This window comes from Notamacropus eugenii, chromosome 3 (assembly GCF_028372415.1).
Source record: "Notamacropus eugenii isolate mMacEug1 chromosome 3, mMacEug1.pri_v2, whole genome shotgun sequence".
Lineage (NCBI taxonomy): Eukaryota > Metazoa > Chordata > Mammalia > Diprotodontia > Macropodidae > Notamacropus > Notamacropus eugenii.
In genome coordinates, this window is record NC_092874.1 from 37,742,335 (window position 1) to 37,764,282 (window position 21,948).

The 21,948-nt window shown below is 41.8% G+C and overlaps 1 protein-coding gene across 12 annotated transcripts in view; it reads right to left on the bottom strand.

Moving 5' to 3' along the window:
- The window catches only part of OXNAD1 (oxidoreductase NAD binding domain containing 1), a 60,571-nt gene that overhangs the window by 8,554 nt on the left and 30,069 nt on the right, over nucleotides 1-21,948 (bottom strand). For 8 of the 12 annotated variants that reach the window (XM_072651256.1, XM_072651264.1, XM_072651259.1 and 5 more), the window contains 3 exons: nucleotides 6,628-6,870; nucleotides 5,832-5,940; nucleotides 714-1,306 (listed from right to left, as the gene is read on the bottom strand). In XM_072651256.1, coding sequence (XP_072507357.1) covers nucleotides 1,152-1,306; nucleotides 5,832-5,940; nucleotides 6,628-6,870 — 507 coding nt within the window. In that variant the 3' untranslated portion in view covers nucleotides 714-1,151. Of the gene's footprint in view, nucleotides 1-713; nucleotides 1,307-5,831; nucleotides 5,941-6,627; nucleotides 6,871-21,948 lie in introns of those variants that run through there. The other 4 variants (XR_011976592.1, XM_072651263.1, XM_072651262.1 and 1 more) reach the window with 2 other exon arrangements.

The window sequence follows — 21,948 nt, forward strand, 5'->3', positions numbered from 1 at the left end:
TTCCTGCACCAAGCATCTCTCGAGTGGCCGGGACAGCTTTCCAAGGGTCATTCTTGCCCCACTCAGCTCAGGAATCTCTCTCTCTGCTGCTGCCTGGCTGTGGGACTCTGGAGAAGTCACTCCCCCTCTTGGCTTCCTGTATGAGCTGGAGTCAGTGCCAAAGGAGGAGGACTTGCTTTGACACCTGCAAATCCCTGCACAATCCAAGGTGAAGGCACCATTCTCACTGCTACCTGGGATGACCAGTGGTTGGATGGAGAATACCTTTCTTCTCTGAAGCATCCTAATGAAGGGGAGACTTGGAACCTGCTCCAACTCCCTAAAGCAAACCTTAAGCAAACTCTGCCCAGGCTAGAAAAGACAGGTTTCTTCAGTTAATCCATCCTCCCTGGAAGCCACACAAAGGGCGGCATCATCCTCACACCGATATAACCAGGACTGGCAGCCAAGACTTGAGGGGGACTTACCCTGAGAGGAAGCTAGCAATCAGTCCTAGTACACACTGAGGGGCACTTACTGATGAGAAAGAAAATGTGCCTGCACTTTCCTGGCAATTTCTTATTTTAAAACTCAACTTTCCTTGGCTCCTTAGGACAAAACCACAGACCCCAAAGAGCAAGGCTACAGCCTAGAACAAACAACGTGGTCTGAGGCCTTTCAAATAAATGGATTTTCAGTATAGAATTAATTTTCTACTTGTACTGTTAAAAAAATGCCTGATTAAAATATAAGTTTATTGCATATAAATTACACAAGTTTTCTGTAGAAGAGGTTATACATAGCCAACAATTCACAAAAAAAATCCAATGGTTTCAGATATTTAGGAGTAAATCTAAATCATCCTTGCCACCCCCACCCTCTCCACAAAAAAGGGTTAAAATCAATTATGGCCCAATGTGGGGGTTACCATAAGTAAAATCACTGAGGAATTATCAATAGAAAAATCAAGTAACTATTATCCACAGATTGTCACCAATGCTATCTTTGCTTAGATTGTATCTTCTTAGTGCCTTTCCCCACATACACACTTCCCATTCTCCTCTCCTTTCACTGGACAGCCCCGGGCAGCTTGTGGCCTCAGCACACACATGGCACAGAAGCAGTCCTGGTCAGTGTCGTGAGCTGACTCCTGTCTCTCTCCATCTCTGCAGCTACCACCACTTTTCAAAACAAATGCATTCTCTGGGGACCCTGCAGGTTTCTAGGTGGTGAGAGAAGTGCTCTATCATTGGTGGCGGGCCACAGAGAAAATACAAAGTGTTCTTGGAGATGTGCTCCTCAAGATCCTTGTCAGGGATCCTTCCCTCTGACAAAAAGAGAACACAGAGCATCTCAGATCAGTCATGTCCATACATCTGTCCATCTCAATGAGACTGGTCTAGACACAGTCAGGTACAGGGTGTGTGTGTGGGGGTGGGGTGGGGGTGGGGAGGTGTTAGTGCTGTTGTGCATGCACATATTGGCTGTGGGTGAGCCTTGGCAACCTTGCTCCTCAGTCAAGGGTGGTGTAGCCAAAGCCTCAAGACCCAAGTGGGAGCAGACAGCAGTGAAGCTAGAAATGGGACTAAGTACCCTTTAAAAAACACACAACAAAAAAACCTCAGAGAAGGTAAAATGTAAATTTTAAATGACTATCAATAGCAAATGGTGTAAATTCAGAGCCAAGACTAGAATGTATGATCTGTGTATGCACCCTTGTGAAAGCAAAAAACCTAAGCAAAGAACTCACACATTAACTTCTTACAATGGGAAGTGAAAGTCTGTTTATAATAGCATACTCAACTTGTTTTCTATCCCTGATTTTCTCTAATAATTCATTCCTGGCCTTCCCGGCTTGTGATTCCACACTGCCTGCAAGTTTCAACTACTTAGAAAGTAACTGAAGTTTTCGGGGTGGAGCCCATATGGTGCACTACAGGTACCAACTCCCAACATTCCACCCCAAATACCTTTAAAATAACACCTCAAATCAAATTTAGCACAGCAGAGCCAACAAAAGGTCAAGGTGAGATAGCTTTCTGCCTAAGAAAACTTAATACTTGGTAGGAGAAGTTTGTAGCAGCAAGGTAGAGGTCTGGTGGGGGTTGGTTCAGAGCCCAGACTAGTGGTGGCAGCAGCAGCTCCAAGAGCTCTCAGCCCAGTCATGTTCAGAAAAAAATGAGAAGGGACTCTTTGCTGGCACTTGGTGCAGCAAGCCCTAAGTGGTCAATCTCTTGTTCATGTCATCCCAAGACAGAGAGGAGTGCTAATGTGTATAGCAGGGGGGGACCAGGGACCCTTCTTTGACAAAGACCAGAGCACCAACTAGGAGAGCAGTGACCTCACCTCTCCCCAGATCAACAACTCTGGAAGCACTGAAAACTTGCAAACCCCCAGAACCAGCTAGGAAGACAGCAACACAAAAAAGCCTGAAGCTTGGAACCGGTGCCTCCCCATCCCTAAGTGAACAGAACCCAAATTCAACATAAAATTCAAAGCTAAGAAATGGGATGGGAAAATGAGCAAACAACAAAAAAAGAATCTGATTGTAAAAATGCTACTACAGTGGCAGAGAAGACCAAGACTCAGAAGACAATAATATGAAAAGTTACCAAAAAAGCTTCAAAAAGAAGTATTAATTAGATATAATCCAAACAAGAATTCCTGCAAGAGTTCAAGAAAGAGATGAGGAAAAACTGGGAAAAGAAATGAGAGTGATACAAGAAAATTATGTAAAGACAATTAACAGCTTGGTAAATGAGGCACAAAAAATACTGAAGAAAATTAACACCCTAAAAAACAGAATTGGCCCAATGGAAAAAGAGGTACAAAAAGTAACTAAAGAAAATAATTACTTAAAAAAATTAGAATTGGATTCCTGGAAGCTAATGACTCCACGAGATATCAAGAAACAAAAAAATCTAAGTCAAAACAATGAAAAAAATTAAAGAAAATATGAAATAATTCACTGGAAAAATAAGTGAGTTGGAAAATATATCAAGGAGAGAGAACTGAAGACTTATTAGATTACCAGAAAGCCATGATCAAAAAAAAAGGCCTACACATCATATGTCAAGAAATCATCAAGGAAAAGAGTCCCAGTATCTTAGATCCAGAGGGTAAGATACAAATCAAAAGAATACACTGATCACCTCCTGAAAGATCCCAAATGAAAACTCCCAGGAACACAGAGTCAAATCCTCGAGCTCCCAGGTCAAAAAGAAGATAGTTCAAGTGGCCAGAAAGAAACCATTCAATTATCGTGGAGTCACAGTCAGAATCACACAAGATTGAATGGCTCCCACATTAAAGGAGCAGAGGGCTTGGAAAATTATATTCTGGAAGGCAAAGGATTAAGAGCAAGAATAATAATCAAAACGGAGTATAATCCTTCAGGGGAAAAAATGCCCATTTAATGCAATTGAAGACTTTCAAACCTTCTTGATGGAAAGGGCAGAGCTGAAGAGAAGATCTGACATTCAAACTTGACACTCAAGAAATGTACAAAAAAGGAAACCATGAAGGAGAAATCACAAGGGATTTAATAAGGATAACATGTTCACATTTCTATATAAGAAAATGATTCCTGTAACTTGAGAACTTTATTATTGTTATTAGGGCAGTTAAGAGAGTTTACTGACAGAAGGCATGATGGGTATAAACTGATTTATGTTAGAATGATTTCCCCAAGAAAAGGGTGAGAAGGGGATGCACTGGGAGAAAGAGAAAGGGAGAGTTAGAATGGGGAAATGTTTCTCCTTTAAAAGAGGTGCACAACAAAGACTTTTTATAGTGGAGAGGAATATGAGCAGGGGAGTAGCAGGCAATGCTTGAAGCTCACTTTTCATTGAAAATGCTTCAAGGAAGGAAGACTATCTCATCTATCAACCCTTGTCTGAACATCAAAATCTAACTTCCCAAATATGGAAAGAGGAGGGGAAGGGGGTAAGAGAGAGTGGGTAGGGAATGACAAAAAGGAGGATGGATTAAGGGAGGAAGTGGTTAGAAGCAAAACAGACTTTTGAGGAGGGATAGGATAAAAAGAGAAGAATAAACAGAAAAAAATGGGATGGAGAGAAATACACAGTTACTAATCATAACTGTGAATGGAAATGGGATGACCTCACCCGTAAAACAGATGCAGACAGCAGAATAGATTAGACACCAGAATCCAACAATGTGGTTTACAAGAGACATGCCTGAAACAGACACACACAGAGTTAAAGTAAAGGTCTGTAGCATTTACTATGTGCTTCAGCTGAAGGAAAAAAGGCAGGGGTAGCCATCCTGATCTCAGACAAAGGTAAACCAAAAATAAATGTAGACAAAAGGTACCACAGACAATGAATGAAGTGATATCAAACATTTTTATAGCAAGCTTCTCCAATAAAGGCCTCATTTCTTAAAATATATAAGGAACTAAAACAAATTCATAAAAATAAGAACCATTCCCCAGCTGATGAACAGTCAAAGGATATTAATAGGCAGTTTGCAGAAGAAGAAATCAAAGCCATCTACTAACCATATGAAAAATGCTCTAAACTAATGCTCTAAAATTAAAACAAAGGAGGTATCACCTCATACCTATCAGAAATGACAAATCCTAGAGGGGATGAGGGAAAAACAGGGACACTGATGAACTGCTGATGCAAGACTAAACTGGTCCAACCATTCTGGGGCGCAATTTGGAACTAGGCCCACAGGGCTATAAAACTGTGCTAAAACTGTGCCTATCCTTTGGCCTAGCAATACCACTACTAGGTCTGTATCCCAAAGAGATCAAAGAAAAATGAAGAGGACTTATCTGTGCAAAAATATCTATAGCAGCTCTTTCTGTGGTGGCAAAGAATTGGAAATTGAGGGGATGCCCGTGATTGGGAAGTGGCCGCCCAAGTTCTGGTATATGATTGTGATGGGGTTCTACTGTATTATAAGCAATGATGACGGGGTGGTTTCAGATAAAACATGGCAAGTGAATATGAAGGGAAATGAGAAGAACCCGATCACTGTATACAGTAACAGCAGTGTTGTAATGGTGACCACCTGTGACAGACCTGATTAACCTGATCCTTACCATGACCTAACACAACTCCAAAGGACTCGTAACGAAAACCATGTTATTCGCTTCCAGAGAGAGGACTGATGCAGCCCACATGCAGACTGAAGTGTCATCTTTACGATTCATTTATTTGCTTACTTGTTTGCTCCTTCATCAATTATTTTTGTGGTATGGAAACATGTTTTGCATGATTTCACATGTATGTTGTCCAATCATTTTTCAATCGTGTTTGATTCTTTCAAGAATCAAAAAACCCATTTGGAGTTTTCTTGGCAAAAATACGAGAGTGGTTTGCCATTTCCTTTACTAGCTCATTTTACAAATGAGGAAACTGAGGCAAACATGAAGATGAGTCTTCCTAACTGCAGGCTCAGCACTCTATCCATGTGCCACCTAGCTGCCCTTTTCACATGTATAATTAATATGATATTGCTTCCCTTTTCAGTGCGGGGTGCGGGGTAGGGGGTGGGAGGGATGAAAAGAATTTGGAACTCAAAATTTAAAAAGAAAATAACATGGGGCAGCTAGGTGGCACAGTGGACAGAGCACAGGCCCTGGAGTCAGGAGGACCTAAGTTCAAATCTGGATTCAGACACTTACTAGCTGATGTGATCCTAGGCAAATCATTTAACCCCAACTGCCACCCCCCGGCCCTCCAAAGATAATGCTTAAATAAAATTTAAAAACAAACTAAAGTTTGTTCCCTTGTTGACCACAACAACCCTCCCTCCCCCCAGATCTCTGGCCTGGATGGTCAGAGAATCTTTAGGGTGGATCTGTGTGCCACACTCACCAGTAACATATGGCAGAAGATCTTCACTGATTTCTGTAGTCTGATGTGTAACATAGAAACTACACATGATTTTCCCAGGAAATGTATTTGCTAAATTGAGAATGCTTCTCTGGAATGTTAAACATATTCAGTTACACCGCAGTTGAAGGAATCTCAACAGATGTGCCCAATCACAGCACTCAGACCCCCCTGTTCCCCCTGGCCACGCCAAGCACACCCCCCACATTTGCCGACACCTCAGATCCCCTCTTCCCTCTCTACTGAGAGACATGTTTGTAGCCCACCAGGCCAGAGCACTGTTTGGCTCTACCTGAAATATGAACACGTTAACAAGCATGTTACTAACTCCTGGGATTCCTTTTTCTCAAGCACTAATAATTCAGCTGTGCTTTTACTGACCACATCGGCAACTTTTTCCACTCATCTGTTCTTTTTTTTTTTTTTTTTTTGATGAAGCTGCAAAGTCAACTCAGGCTATGTGGTTCCCGACCACATGTACTTGCCCAGGCAGGCTGGACATCCTACAGCTCCTGGAATGTGGGGCAGAGCTTGTAGCCACAGGGACTTAGACTGTCCCTGCCACCCCTAGTCAGACGCAGTCATTCCAGAGAGGGGAGACTGCCAGGCTCAACGGTGCACCAAGCATTTACTATTCCAACTCTCTTGTGTAAAATGTGTTGCCTCTTTTGAAAACAAAAGCCTTTGCTTGTCTAATCCTACAGCAGAGAAAGAGCTTTGCTGTGTGCGAGGGTAGGACAACAGGTGGGCCTAGTTTTGCACCATCATCTTCACCTACCTTAAACAACAATTCATCCGTATTTTTCGCACTGTACAACAGTCTGACTGTTCCCATCTCATAACCACTTCCTTGGTTCTCCCGATGTCTGTAAAGATCAGCTACATGCAGCATGATGGAATTGAGAGGGTTGATCCCCACTCCACCAGCTATCAGCACCAGGTTCACAGAAGAATCTGAAGGTTGAGGGTCAAAGAAGAACTCTCCACCAACTCGAAGGGTCACTTCAGAGCCAAGAGCACACTAGGAAGGAAAGGAATGGCATGAGATGCTTCCTTACAGCCTACGTGGCACTCCTGGCTAAGAATTGCCTTCATCAGGCCATAGACATGGATAAGCTGGAACACTCAGCACTCCCTGGGAGAACAAAGAAGTGGAAAGAAAGTGGCCGTAAAACAGATGAGAAATGGTTAGAATGAAATATCCTTGCTTCACGAGCAGTGACAAAAAGGAGATTCAGAGAAATCTGCCAAGACTCACTGCAACTGATGCAAGTAAAATGAGCAGACCAAAGAGAGTAATCTACATGATAAGCGTAAAAAGGGAAACCACTGTGAAAGAGGCAAGAGCTCTGATGCATCCAGCCACCAATGAGGATTTCCAAAGGCTTCTGAAGAACTGTGCTCCCCACCTTCAGACACAGAGGTCACGGTCAAGAGGTGCGGAAGGAAGGAGACTTCTGGACATGGCCAGTAGGTGGAGTTAGTTATCCTTATCTGTTCCAAAAAGGGGCAAGGAGACCTGGACATTGAGTGCAGAGAAGAGAGCGGAGGGAAGTTCAGAAAGGGACACAAGAGCACAGCAGTGTTAGAGCCAACATACTGGGCCTTCCAGGGCCAAGATGGCAGAGTGAGGAAGGAACCCAGTATGCCCCCCAATTTTCCTCCAAAGAAGTAGAGAACTGCCCCAGAATTGATCTAGGAGCAGTGAAGCAGTTTACCAGCTTGGCAGGAAGGGTCTGTCTCACTGCAGCAGCAGCCAGCCTCACAGCAGGGCATTTAGACTAGAAGCCTGGGGCAATCCATCAGTGAGACCCACTTTCCACAGTCACCATAGCAGGACCCCACCCTGGGGATAGATAACAAGATCCCTCCTCCAAGGAGAGGCACCAGAAAGACTGTTACCACAGCAAGCAAGCAGAAAGGGTCCCACCCCCAGAGAAAGTGAACAAGGAGGCCCGAAGCCCCCAGGGCAAGGCAGAAGGGAAGCCTACCACCGTCCAGAGAAAGCAAGCAGCTAAGCCCTGAAACACAGTAGCCGCAGTAACATCCTGAGCCCCAGCACGAGGTTGCAACAGTGCAGGACCAGGGCCTAACTCTCACAGAAAAACACTAAGACACAGACACAGAAACATGCATGTACACAGACACGGACAGAGAGAGACAGACAGACAGACAGACAGACACACACACACACACACACACACACACACACACACACCCATAAAAAATGAGCAAAAATTAAAAAAAAGAACTTGACTACAGAAGGTGACAAGGAGGATCAAAGCATAAACTTAGAAGAGGTCAATAAGTGTCAAAATAACTACATGTGAAGCCTCAAAAAAAAATGTAATTTGATCTTAAGCCCAAAAAGAATAAGAATTTAAAAAGGATTTTAAAAAGCAAATCAGAGAAATAGAAGAAAAATTGGGAAAAGAAATAAGAGTAATGCAAGAGAATCATGAAAATAGTTAATAGTACGGGGAATGACATACAAAATTTACCAAAAAAAGAGAACTGACCAAATGGAAAAGGAAAAACTCCTTGAAAAAAAATTCCTTAAAAATTAGAATTGAGCAAGTGGAAGCGAGGACTCTCCGAGACATCACGATACAATAAACCAAAAAAAAAACCCCAAAAAACAAAAAAGTAAAAACAAAAAAAGAAAATGTGAAATTTTTTACTGGAAAACCAGTTGACCTAGAAAATAAATCCAGGAGAGATGATATAGGAATTACTGGATTACCTGAAAGCCATGGTGAAAAAAAAGCCTAGATAACGTCTTTCGAGAAATTATCCAAGGAAACTGCCCTAACATATTAGAACCAGAGGTCAAAACAGAAATTGAAAGAATTCACTTAGCAGTGCCTGAAAGAGTTGCCAAAACCAAAACTCCCAGGAACATCACAGTCCAATTCCAGAGCTCACAGAATTTGGCAGCTTCCACATTACAGAACCTCAGAGCTTGGAATGATTAATCAGAAGGCAAAGGAATTAGGATAACAACCAAGAATAACCTACCCAGCAAAACCAAGTATAATCTTTCAGGGGAAAAAAAAATGGACATTAAACACGTAACGAAACAGAAGACTTTCTAGCATTCGTAATTAAAAGACCAGAGCTGAAACGGCGCTCCAAACGAGACTCAAGGGAAACATAAAAAGAGAAGAGAAACAAGAGAAACCATAAGAAATTCAATGAGATTAAACTGTTTGTATTTCTAAATCTTAACAACTTTATTAGTATAATAGCAATTTGAAGAACTATATGAAGACAAAGGGTATGGATACAAGGTGACTTTTTAATAGGTTAATACTCAAACCCAAACAAAATAAAGGGGCGCAAGAAGATTTAAGTGGAAGAAGGAGAGGGGGATTTGCCCCACCAAATTGCCCCACAAAAAAGAGACATGAAAGAGCTATCATAATGGAGGGGAAAATTGTGTGTCCATGTATGTGTGTGAGACATGTAAGGCTTAAACCTTATTCTCATAAAAAGTGGCTCAAAGAAGAAATACACACTCATTTGGATACAAAAATCTATCTTATTATGAGGAGGGAAAAGGTGGGGGATGAAGCGGGAGGGATGTGGATAAATAAGGGAAAAATATGGAGGAAAATACACAATTATCATAACTTTAAATGTGAATGGAATGAACTCACCCATAAAATGGAAGTTGATAGCAGAGTGGATTAAAAACCAAAATCTTACAATATGTTACTTACAAGAAACACATTTGAAACACAGGGATGCACACAGGGTAAAGCTATGCAGAGGGAACAGATTAATTATGCTTCAGTCAAAGCAAAGAAAGCAAGGGTAGCAATCATGATCTCAAAGCAAATGCAATAAAAATAGCAAGAGCAAAGCAAAAGTAAAAAATATAAAGATCTAATTAAAAGCGATAAGGAAGGAAACTATATCCTGCTGAAAGGTACCATAGACAATGAAGCTGTATCAACACTAAACATATATGCACCAAATGGAATAGCACTGAAGTTTTTGAAGAAACTGAATGAGTTACAGGAGGAAACAGATAATAAAACTCTATCAGTGGGGGACCTCAACTTCCCCTCTCAGAACTAGATAAAACTAGCCAAAAAATAAACATGAAGTTAAGGAGGTAAATAAAATTCAGGAAAAGTTAGATTTGATAGATCTCTCGAGAAAATGGAATGGGAACAGAAAGGAATATACCTTTTTCTCAGCAGTACATGGTGCACCTACACAAAAACCATCTATTAGGACATAAAAACCTCACAACCAAATGCAGAAAAAGTAAATGCATCCTTTTCAGAATGTAATGCAATAAAAATTACATTAAATAACAGATGACAAATTAAATAATCATTAGAAATTAAATAATCTCACCCTAAAATAAGTGGGTCAAAGAACAAATCATAAAAAACAAATGATAATCTCATTAAAAAAAATGACAACAATGATACAATCTAGCAATATTATTAATAGGATGGTGTTTAGGGGAAAATTTGTATCTCTAATTGCTTACATCAACACAATAACAGAAAAAGCATATCAATGAACTGGGCATACAACTAATGAAACTAGAAAAAGAGCAAATTAAAAATCCCCAATTAAATACCAAATTGGAAATCTTGAAAAGGTCAAACCATTGGTTAATCTGATTTAAAAAAGAAAAGAAAACCAAATTACTAGCATCAAAAATGAAAAGGAAGACAAAATTAAGACAACTGTTAAGGGCTATTTTGCCCAATTATATGCCAATAAATCTAATAATTTAAATGAAATGTACAAATACCTACAAAAATATGCATTACCCAGATTAACAGAAGAAATAAAATACTTAAATAACCCAATCTTAGAAAAAGAAATTGAACAAGGCATCAATGAACTTCCTAAGAAAAAATTCCCAGGACCAGATAGATTCACAAGTGAATTCTACCAAACATTTAAAGAACGATTAATCCCAATACTGTATAAACTATTTGGCAATATAGGTGAAGAAACAGGCCTACCAGATTTCTTTATGACACAAATATGGCACTGGTACCTAAAGCAGGAAGAGCCAAAACAGAGAAGGAAAATGATAGACCAATTTCCCTAATGAATATTGATGCAAAAATTTTAGATAAAGTACTAGCAAAGAGATTATAGCAACCTATCACAAGAATCACACTATGACCAGGTGGGATTTACACCAAGAATGCAGGGCTAGTTCAGCATTAGGAAAATTATCAGCACGAATGACCAACTAATAAATGGTCAAAGGATATGAATAAACAATTTTCGGACAAAAAAAAGCTATCTACAGTTGTATTAAAAGATGCTCTAAATCACTACTGATTAGAGAAATGTGAAATTAAAACAACTCTGAGGCACCTAATACCTCACACCTATCAGAATGGCTAGTACGACAAAAAAGGAAAATGTTGGACGTAAGAAAACTGGGGCACTAAATATATTTGTGGAACTGTGAAATGATCCAGCCATTCTGGAGAACAACTCAGAACTATGCCCAAAGAGCTCTAAAACTCTGACCTTTGATCCAGCAATACCACTGCTAGGTCTACATGACAAGACATCCAAAAAGAGGGAAAAGAATCTATCTTTACAAAAATATTTATAGCAGTTCTGTTTGTGGTGGCTAAGAATTGGATGTTAAAGACATGCTTATCTATTGGGGAGTGATATTACTATGCTATAAGAAGTGACAAGTAGGATGATTTCAGAAAAACCTGGAAAGAATTAATGATCTGATGCACAGTGAAGTGAACAGAACCAGGAAAATGTGGTACCTAGTAACAGCAATATCATTTGATGAACGGCTGTGAATGACTTTGCTTTTCTCTGCAACACAATGATCCAAGATAATCCCAAAGGACGATCGATGAAGCAGACTACCCATCTCCAGACAAAGAACTGGTATGATCTGAACACAGATCAAACATACTACTTCTCACTTTCTTTCTTTTAATCAATCTTCTTGTACAAAATGACTAATATGGAAGTCAGTGTTTTCCGTAATTGCACACATGTAATAGCTGACTGCCTCCTGTCTCAGGGGGGAAAAAGGAGGAGCAGGATTGGGAACTCAAAACTTTAAATGAAAACGCTCATACAAAGACATTAAAGCACACTTTAAAAAGCAAAGTCTGTGCCGGGGAGACCGAACGTCCTGTTTTCCGTACTTTAGGGAAGCGCTTCTATTCGTTTGTGTTACTAAGTTCACACAAACAAAAGTGTGTTAAAGTGTTAAAAAAAAGTCAAGTTGAGGTGATGCCCTAATTACAGTTGTCCCCTCTAGGCTGCAGTTGCTGGGGCTGTAGTGGTGCCCCACCCCACTCTGGAAAATCCAGTAAGATGCTCTGGCCCTCTCTTTGTGCCAGAAAAGTCTTGTTCTAGTCTTACAGAATAAAATATGCTGGGGGGGCGGAGCCAAGATGGCGGAGTAGAAGGATGCGCATACGCTAGCTCCGAACCCACGGCACACAAAATATCTGTAAAGAAGAACTCCCAACAAATTCTGGAGCAGCAGAAGCCACAGAACAACAGAGCGGATGAGATTTCTGTTCCAGAGGCACCTGAAAACCTGACGCGAAAGGCCCCTCGCGCCCCAGACCCTGAGCCGAGCTCAGCCCTGCCTTGGCAGCACGGTGCTGAGAGGATCCGAGCGGGCTTCAGGGACGGAATCTCCAGTGGCCGCGCGGGTCCCTCCACCCACGGGCCCCAAAGGTTGGTGAGAGGATCTTCTCGGCTTGCTGAGAGGGGAGTGGGGTACCCCCATAACTCAGGTCCCCTTGGGAGGCAGCAGTGGAGGGGGGAGCAGACTGGGGCTCCCCAAGCAGGCAGGAGCCCGGATCCATTGTTGAAGGTCTCTGCATAAACCCCCTGAGGGAACTGAGCCCATGAGGCGGCCCTGCCCCAACCTGAGCACCTGAACTTAATCTCATACTGAATAGCAGCCCTGCCCCCGCCAAAAGCCCTAAGGCTGGAAGCAGCATTTGAATCTCAGCCCCCAAGCGCTGGCTGGGCAGATCCAGAGGCAAAGTGGGTGTGAAGAGAATATTCAGAAGTCAAGTCACTGGCTGGGAAAATGCCCAGAAAAGGGAAAAGAAATAAGAGTATATAAGGTTACTTTCTTGGTGAACAGGCATTTCCTCCCTTCCTTTCTGATGAGGAAGAACAATGCTTACCATCAGGGAAAAACACAGAAGTCAAGGCTTCTGTATCCCAGCCCACTCAATGGGCTCAGGCCATGGAAGAGCTCAAAAAGGATTTTGAAAATCAAGTTAGAGAGGTGGAGGAAAAACTGGGAAGAGAAATGAGAGAGATGCAGGTAAAGCATGAACAGCAGATCAGCTCCCTGCTAAAGGAGAGCCAAAAAAATGTTGAAGAAAATAACACCTTGAAAACTAGCCTAACTCAACTGGCAAAAGAGGTTCAAAAGGCCAATGAGGAGAAGAATGCTTTAAAAATCAGAATTAGCCAAATGGAAAAGGAGGTTCAAAAGCTTACTGAAGAAAATAGTTCTTTCAAAATTAGAATGGAACAGATGGAGGCTAATGACTTTATGAGAAACCAAGAAATCACAGAACAAAGCCAGAAGAATGGAAAAATGGAAGATCATGTGAATATCTCATTGGAAAAACAACTGACCTGGAAAACAGATCCAGGAGAGACAATTTAAAAATTATGGGACTACCTGAAAGCCATGATCAAAAAAAGAGCCTAGACATCATCTTTCATGAAATTATCAAGGAAAACTGCCCTGAGATTCTAGAACCAGAGGGCAAAATAAGTATTCAAGGAATCCACAGATCACCACCTGAAAGAGATTCAAAAAGAGAAACTCCTAGGAACATTGTGGCCAAATTCCAGAGTTCCCAGGTCAAGGAGAAAATATTGCAAGCAGCTAGAAAGAAACAATTCAAGTATTGTGGAAATACAATCAGGATAACACAAGATCTAGCAGCTTCTACATTAAGGGATCGAAGGGCATGGAATAGGATATTCCAGAAGTCAAAGGAACTAGGACTAAAACCAAGAATCACCTACCCAGCAAAACTGAGTGTAATACTTCAGGGGAAAAATTGGTCTTTCAATGAAATAGAGGACTTTCAAGCATTCTTGATGAAAAGACCAGAGCTGAAAAGAAAATTTGACTTTTAAGCACAAGAATGAAGAGAAGCATGAAAAGGTGAACAGCAAAGAGAAGTCATAAGGGACTTACTAAAATTGAACTGTTTACATTCCTACATGGAAAGACAATATTTGTAACTCTTGAAACTTTTCAGTATCTGGGTACTGGGTGGGATTACACACACACACACGCACACGCATAGACACAGAGTGCACAGAGGGAATTGAAGAGGATGGGATATCTTAAAAAAATGAAATCAAGCAGTGAGAGAGAAATATATTGGGAGGAGAAAGGGAGAAATGGAATGGGGCAAATTATCTCTCATAAAAGAGGCAAGCAAAAGACTTTTTAGTGGAGGGAAAAAGAGGGGAGGTGAGAGAAAAACATGAATTTTACTCTCATCACATTCCACTAAAGGAAGGAATAAAATGCACACTCATTTTGGTATGAAAACCTATCTTACAATACGGAAAGTGGGGGATAAGGGGATAAGCAGGGTGGGGGGGAGGATGGAAGAGAGGGCATGGGGAGGAGGGAGCAATTTGAGGTCAACACTCATGGGGAGGGACAAGATCAAAAGAGAGAATAGAAGTAATGGGGGACAGGATAGGATGGAGGGAAATACAGTTAGTCTTATACAACACAACTATTATGGAAGTCATTTGCAAAACTACACAGATATGGCCCATATTGATTTGCTTGCCTTCCAAAGGGAAGGGGTGGGGAGGGAGGGAGGAAGAGAAGTTGGAACTCAAAGTTTTAGGAACAACTGTCGAGCACTGTTCTTGCTACTAGGAAACAAGAAATACAGGTTAAGGGGTACAGAAAGTTATTTGGCCCTACAGGACAAAAGAGAAGATGGAGACAAGGGCAGAGAGGGATGATAGAAGAGAGGGCAGATTGGTGATAGGGGCAATTAGAATGCTCGGTGTTTCGGGGTGGGGGGAGGGGACAAAAGGGGAGAAAATTTGGAACCCAAAATTTTGTGAAAATGAATGTTAAAAGTTAAATAAAAAATAAACAAATAAAAAAAAGAATAAAATATGTTAATATACAATACTTTAAATACATTTTATATATTTCTGAGTCTCTATACTTCTTCATGTCTACTGGTTTTCACTTACTGTCTGTAGCTTCCACAAAATTTCCCCGAGAGTCCCATTTAATTTTTTTTGCTGACCGGTGACATATTCAAACTGTGATGGGTAAAGTTGTGTTGTGGAAAGGATAACTCTTATTTGTTGAGAGACACAACTGTGACCTATTCAATCTTCTCGAATGCATCTGCCATCCCTTCAAAAAGCCAAACCTGACACATAACAGGACAACAAGCCACCAGAGAGGGGCTCCAGGGGAATCAGCTGTGTGTGGCTGTCTGTGAGCAGCACAGGGTCTTCCCTGAGATAAGCATGTGCACCCAAGTAAGGGTACTTGCAGAGTTGGTACAGAGCCTTCAAGAACAATTTACTTCACTAATGCAACTAGGAGGGAGCCTGGGAGCAGCTCCACATTCCTCTCCTGGTTACAGCAGCCGGATATGCTCAGGCCCCTGGAAAGGGGCTTGGCAGGATGGGTGCCAAATGCACACCAATCTATGAACCACCTGAAGAAACCTTGCTGTCACACTGCAATGAATAAGGTGGCAGAAGATGCTCTGCCCAGAAAAAGAAAGGCAATCAGGAAGGCAAAAGAAATCACCCATCACCTCATGATAAGACTAAGGAATGAAGACAGACCAAGTGATGCTAAAAAGCAGACCCCCAAAGTGAGGGGGGAAATATGACAGGATGAAATTCACAAAATATAAAAGAAAGTGTGTCAGACTGCTACAAACCCAGTTGCATAACTGTGTAAATCATGAGGGCTCAACCTCCTGCAGGCCTCATCATCTTGATCAACTACTGGCTACTCAGGAAGAGAACCCTATCACTTTGGGATCCCAGATCAAGCACCCACAAATAATTTACCTAACACCCAGGCAGAGATTGTCCATTTGAGGAGACACATGGTTTCATCAGCTATGTTGGGGTGAGGGGAGGTCCACTTGAGCACTGCTGAACTGGGAGGCCAGAGGAAGCAGCCATAAAATGTAACCTGAGCACAACGTCAGTCCAAGCAAGAGGTGATGGACATAGGTTCAACTGAGGACACACCTTGGATATTTCATCATCTACCTGGTCTGTATAAAAGACGATCAAAGCCCAAGAGTGGAAGGAGCCTGAGAGGCCTTTGAATCCAAGCCCCTCTGAGCTAACTGGTGGCTAAGCTGGGATTCCAGCTCAAGTCCTCTAAGCCCCAAGTTCATTTCTCCTTGACCTTTCCCTTGATACTGCTGCTAAGATTTCCCTGTTCTTCCTTCCCCTGGCTGATGCCTGGACCCAGGCTTTCCTCCTCCATGGCCAGTGTGCATGCCAATTGGAAGAGTTGTTCACGACAGGGGGCAAATGAGGAATTCCCACAACTGTTCTCTGGGTCCTAGCACTAGTTGCTCTTGGCAGGCCTCCATGAGCACCAATGGGGATGGGTGACTTCATCATTTCCTATGAGGTTAAAAGCAGAGAGGGAAAGAACACCACCACAAAAATGTGTGTACTGCACTGGGGGGAGGGGAGAGGAGGGGAGGAAGAAAACCTGGCTTCTCCCTTCTAAAGGTCCTGCAGGCCTTAGATACCCCCAAAGAGTCAATGAAGGAAAGACTCACTAATGAGAAACAACAGGTGGCTATAAAAAGGAAGGCAGCTGGACCAATTCCGGGAGCTCCGGGCAACAAGAAAATCTGTCAGACTGAGAATGACCCCCAGGAGACAGCTCCAGGAGGGCCCAAGGCCACGGAGCTCCTTACTCCCACTGCCCTGGATTCCTGACATAGCCCTACCCCACCCTCCTCACCTAAAACCCTGACCTTGCTGGAAGGCCTGTCCCAGGAGTCATTGACAGGTTCTGAGCTAAAAGGGAGGGGGTAAAGGGGGCAGAAAGGACATCCCTGATTCCACTGATGCCAGCAGCTGGCATCTCAAGCTGGACCCTGGGACCCATTTTCCCAAGAAAGCAATCTTACATAGGGTGATTGAGTTTTCTGATACTCAGGACATTACAGATTAAACAGTCTTTTTGTGGATAGGCCCAATAACCAAACCACAATTAAAAAACAAAACAAAACACAGCTTCTGTGGGAAAATGAATTCCAAGTATCAATCTATAAAACTCAATCAGTTCAATAAACTGGAACCTGCAAATATTTAAATACCCCACAAGTGATCTGAAAATTACAATACCAGTTTATCCAGAAAAACTGGCAAATGGGGTGCTCAGATCACTTGACTTTTTGGGGTAACAGTTACCATATTTTTTAAAAATAAACTGGAATGTAGTCTAATATGCTTTAACACTAAAGCTCCGCTGAACAGTCTTTCTCGATATATGCATTATACCAAAGGTGCTTTAGGATGTTTAGGTGACATGGATGACATTCTTCCTTATGAACATGGATGATCACTACAGGAAAATACAAAGACAGGCGATTTGGGTTTTCTGACTGTTGGGATGCTAGGTAAACAGAAGCTGACTGCTGCTGTTTACACATTGAAGAAGTGACCACCAAGACGGCAGAAGACACACTGTATCCTGTCTTCACTAACTTGAAAATGATTGAAAAGAGCAGTTATGTGCCAGATGTAAACAATAACAGTGGAATTGACAGGAGAGAAAAAGAGAATGTCAAGGTGGAATCCTTGTGGATTAACTTTGGAGAAAGCTCATCAGCAGTCCGTTCACCTCCACAAGGGCACAGACACCAACCTGGGAGTGAAGCCAGGCCCACCAGGAGCTTCTCCTGCTGCAGATACATGGCCGGCAGATCCCACTCCACAACAAGGAAGAAGAAGGATGAAAAGCAGCCTCCACACCCCCAACTCAGAGATCCCTGAAGCTGCACAGGCTTTGTCTGGAAAGCCTTCTCTGAATTCTGCAAAAAGTCAGCAGATGCTAATGTAGCTCAGTCAGAGAAGGACAAGGGCCAAGAAGGAATTGAGAAAAGGGACAAACATGAGTGGCTGTACCAGATCTGAAACCTAGCTGGGGATGGTTCTGTCTCCTAGAGACTGTTAAGGCCCAGATCAAGAATGTCAAAACCTAAATCCCAAAGAGTGGGAGGAAGCTGGGGCTGCTTTGCAACTCCGCACTTCCTGGGAGGGCAACCACCAGCAAAGGGGAATCTGAAAGGGGGAATGCAGGAATACAAGGGGAAAAGAATAAAGACTTCAAGGCAAAGAAAACCCACTAGAAACACAGAGAAGCAGATAAATCAAGCAAGAGGATCCCCAAACTGAAGGAAAGATGGGTATGAAACCCTTGACAATACCACAGATACTAAAAGACAAAGGAAAGTGAATCAATGCCTGATGAAACAAAGAATTCCAAGGGAGCACAGAGCAAAAAGTCACAGAATAGTTCAAAGGAAAAATGAAATCCAGAAGAAATTAGGAATATATCAGAAATTATAGTTCTCAGTGCATTAATTAAAAAACCTCAACTAGCAAATTAAAAAAGAAAATGAACCTACAGTGTATTTCTCCAAAAAAGTTAAAAAAAAAAAGAGGGGGATTAATAGAAATAGAACACAAAAATGGTGAAGTGGTGGAAAATCTGATGGAAGAAAAAGGAAATGGCAAAACCAAGTCAAGGGCACATGCTCTCTAAACAAGCCAAAGCTATGTATCTCTAAGACAGGATATCAAGAGACAACTTAAGGATCGCTTCTGTTCGAGAAGAATATAGCACATTAAAAAACAATGGGTCAGAATAAAAGTGCCCCAGACTTCTAAATGCAGAAAACAAGACATGCATCCAAACAGTCCAGACTGCCTCTAGAACGAAACCCTGCACTTCAAACTCCAAGACACACAGATGTTCAATTTAATAATTCCAACAAGAAATTCTGGGGTGGGGGGTTGGGGGCAGAGCCAAGATGGCAGAGTAGAAAGACGCACCTACTCTAGCTCTTCCCCCACAGCCCATAAAATATTAAACATATTTAGAGCAGCAGAAGCCACAAAACGCCAGAGTGAAAGAGATTTCCAGCTAAAGGTAACCTGGAAAGCTGACAGGAAAGGTCTATCAAATGAGGCGCAAAGCAGAGCACAGTACAGGCTTGGAGAGAGGGGCCAAGGGACCCTGGCCTGAACAGGCCTCAGGGGCAGAATTCCCAGCAGCAGCTGCAGTTCTCAGATCCCTCAACCCAAAACTGCCAAAGACTGCTTCAAAGGTCAGCGAGAAAACTTTTTCACCTGGGTAAGAAGGGAGCACCGTCCTCCACTAGCCCTGGTCCCAGGTGGTGGTGGTGGTGGTGGTGGTGGTGGTGGCAGCAGCGGTGGCGGCAGCAGAAAGCAGCATTCATTTTTGGAGCCCTCAGCCTAAAGACCCTGGGGAATTGAGCCGCTGATCTGGGTCTCAGCCCTGACTGGCAGCTCTGGGGGTGAGAAAGAGCACTGGCTGGCATGGTGGAGCTGGTAGAGGCTCTGGAAAAGAAATTCTACTTACAGATCCTGATCAGAAAAGTTTTGGTAGCTCCCAGACTACAGCATAGGCCAAGAGAGGAGTAAACTCCTCTCCCTTGATTGTGCCAACTTGGAGGAACTGAGAACTTACAGGTCTCCAGAGTATACCCCCCTCTTGACAAAGGCCTCAAAAGTCAAGTAACAGGCTGGGAAAATGCCCAAAAAAGGGAAAAAAAAAAAAAAGACTATAGAAGGTCACTTTCTTGGTGAACAGGTATTTTCTTCCATCCTTTCCAGTAATAAAGAACAATGCTTACCATCAGAGGAAGACCTAAAAGTCAAAACTTCTGTATCCAAAACCTCCAAAAGAAATATGCAATAGTCTCAGGCCATGGAAGAGCTCAAAAGGGATTTTGAAAATCAAGTAAGAGAGGTGGAGGAAAAACTGGGAAGAGAAATGAGAGCGATGCAAGAAAAATCATGAAAAGTGAGTCAACAGCTTGCTAAAGGAGACCCAAAAAAAAGTTGAAGAAAATAACACCTTGAAAAACAGGCTAACTCAATTGGCAAAAGAGGTCCAAAAAGCCAATGAGGGGAAGAATGCTTTAAAAAGCAGAATTAGCCAAATGGAAAAGCAGGTTCAAAAGCACAGAAGAAAATAGTTTTTAAAAATCAGAATGGAGCATATGGAAGCTAATGACTTTACGAGAAACCAAGAAATTACAAAACAAAACCAAAAGAATGAAAAAACAGAAGATAATGTGAAATAGCTCAATGGAAAAACAATTGACCTGAAAAATAGATCCAAGAGAGGCAATTTTAAAATTATGGGACTGGATCTGAAAGCCACGATCAAGAAAAGAGCCTAGACATCATATTTCATGAAATTATCAACTGCCCTGATATTCTAGAACCAGAGGGCAAAATAAATATTGAAAGAATCCACCAGTCACCTCCTGAAAGAGATTCAAAAAGAGAAACTCCTGGGAATATTGTACTCAAATTCCAGAGTTTCCAGGTGAAGGAGAAAATATTGCAAGCAGTTAGAAAGAAACAATATGAGTATTGTAGAAATACAATCAGGATAACATAAGATCTAGCAGCTTCTACATTAAGGGATCAAAGGGCTTGAAATATGATATTCCAGAAGTCAAAGGAACTGGGATTAAAACCCAGAATCACCTATCCAGCAAAACTCCGTATAATACTTCAGGGGAAAAAAATGGTCATTCAATCAAATAGTAACCTTTCAAGCATTCTTGATGAAAAGACCAGAGCTGAATAGAAAATCTGACTTTCAAACACAAGAATCAAGAGAAGCATGAAAAGGTAAACAGGAAAGAAAAATCATAAGGGACTTACTAAAGTTGAACTGTTTACATTCCTACATGGAAAGATAATATTTGTAACTCTTGAAACTTTTCCCAGTATCTGGGTAATTGGAGGGATTACACACACACACACACACACACACACAGAGCACAAGGTGAGTTGAATAGGAAGGGATGATATCTAAAAAAATAAAATTAAGGGGTGAGAGAGGAATGTATTGGGAAGAGAAAGGGAGAAATGAAATGGGGCAAATGATCTCTCATAAAAGAGGCAAGAAAAAGTTTTTTCAATGGAGGGGAAAATGGGAGAGGTGAGAGGGAAAAAGTGAAGCTTACTCTCATCACATTTGGCTTAAGAAAGGAATAACATGCACACTCAACGTAGTATGAAAATCTATCTTACACTATAGGAAAGAAGGGTAGAAGCGGATAAATAAGGTATGGGGATGATGGAAGGGAGGGCAAGTGGGAGGAGGGAGTAATCAGAAGTAAACACTTTTGGGGAAGGACAAGGTCAAAAGAGAGAATAGAATAAATGGGGGGCAGGATAGAATGGAGGGAAATATAGTTAGACTTACATAACATGACTACTATGGAAGTCTTTTGCAAAGCTGCACATATATAGCCTATATTGAATTGCTTGCCTTCTCAGTGGGGATGGGTGGGGAGGGAGGAAGGGAGAGAAGTTGGAAACTCAAAAGTTTCAGGAACAAATGTTGAGAACTGTTTTTGCGTAGAGCTGGGAAATAAGAAATAAAGGTAATGGGGTATAGACATATATCTTGCCCTACAAGACAAGAAGATGGGGATAAGGGAAGGGATGTGATAGGTGGGAGGGCAGATTGGGGGAAGAGTTAATCAGAATGCATGTCATTTTGGGGTGGGAGGAGGGGAGAGATGGGGAGAAAATTTGGAACTCAAAATTTTGTGGAAATGAATGTTGAAAACTAAACATAAAATAAATAAACATTAAAAAAAGGAAAAAAATAAGGAAAATAAATCCTGAAAGTGGCCAGGACAAAGGCCTTAAAATAAAGGAAAGGAAATGAAAATAACACAAGGTACTCCAAGTTTAGAGACTTTTTTTTTCCATAAAGCAAAAGAAAAAACTGACCTATGGGATAAAACAAACAAAACAGATATCCTCAAGAGTT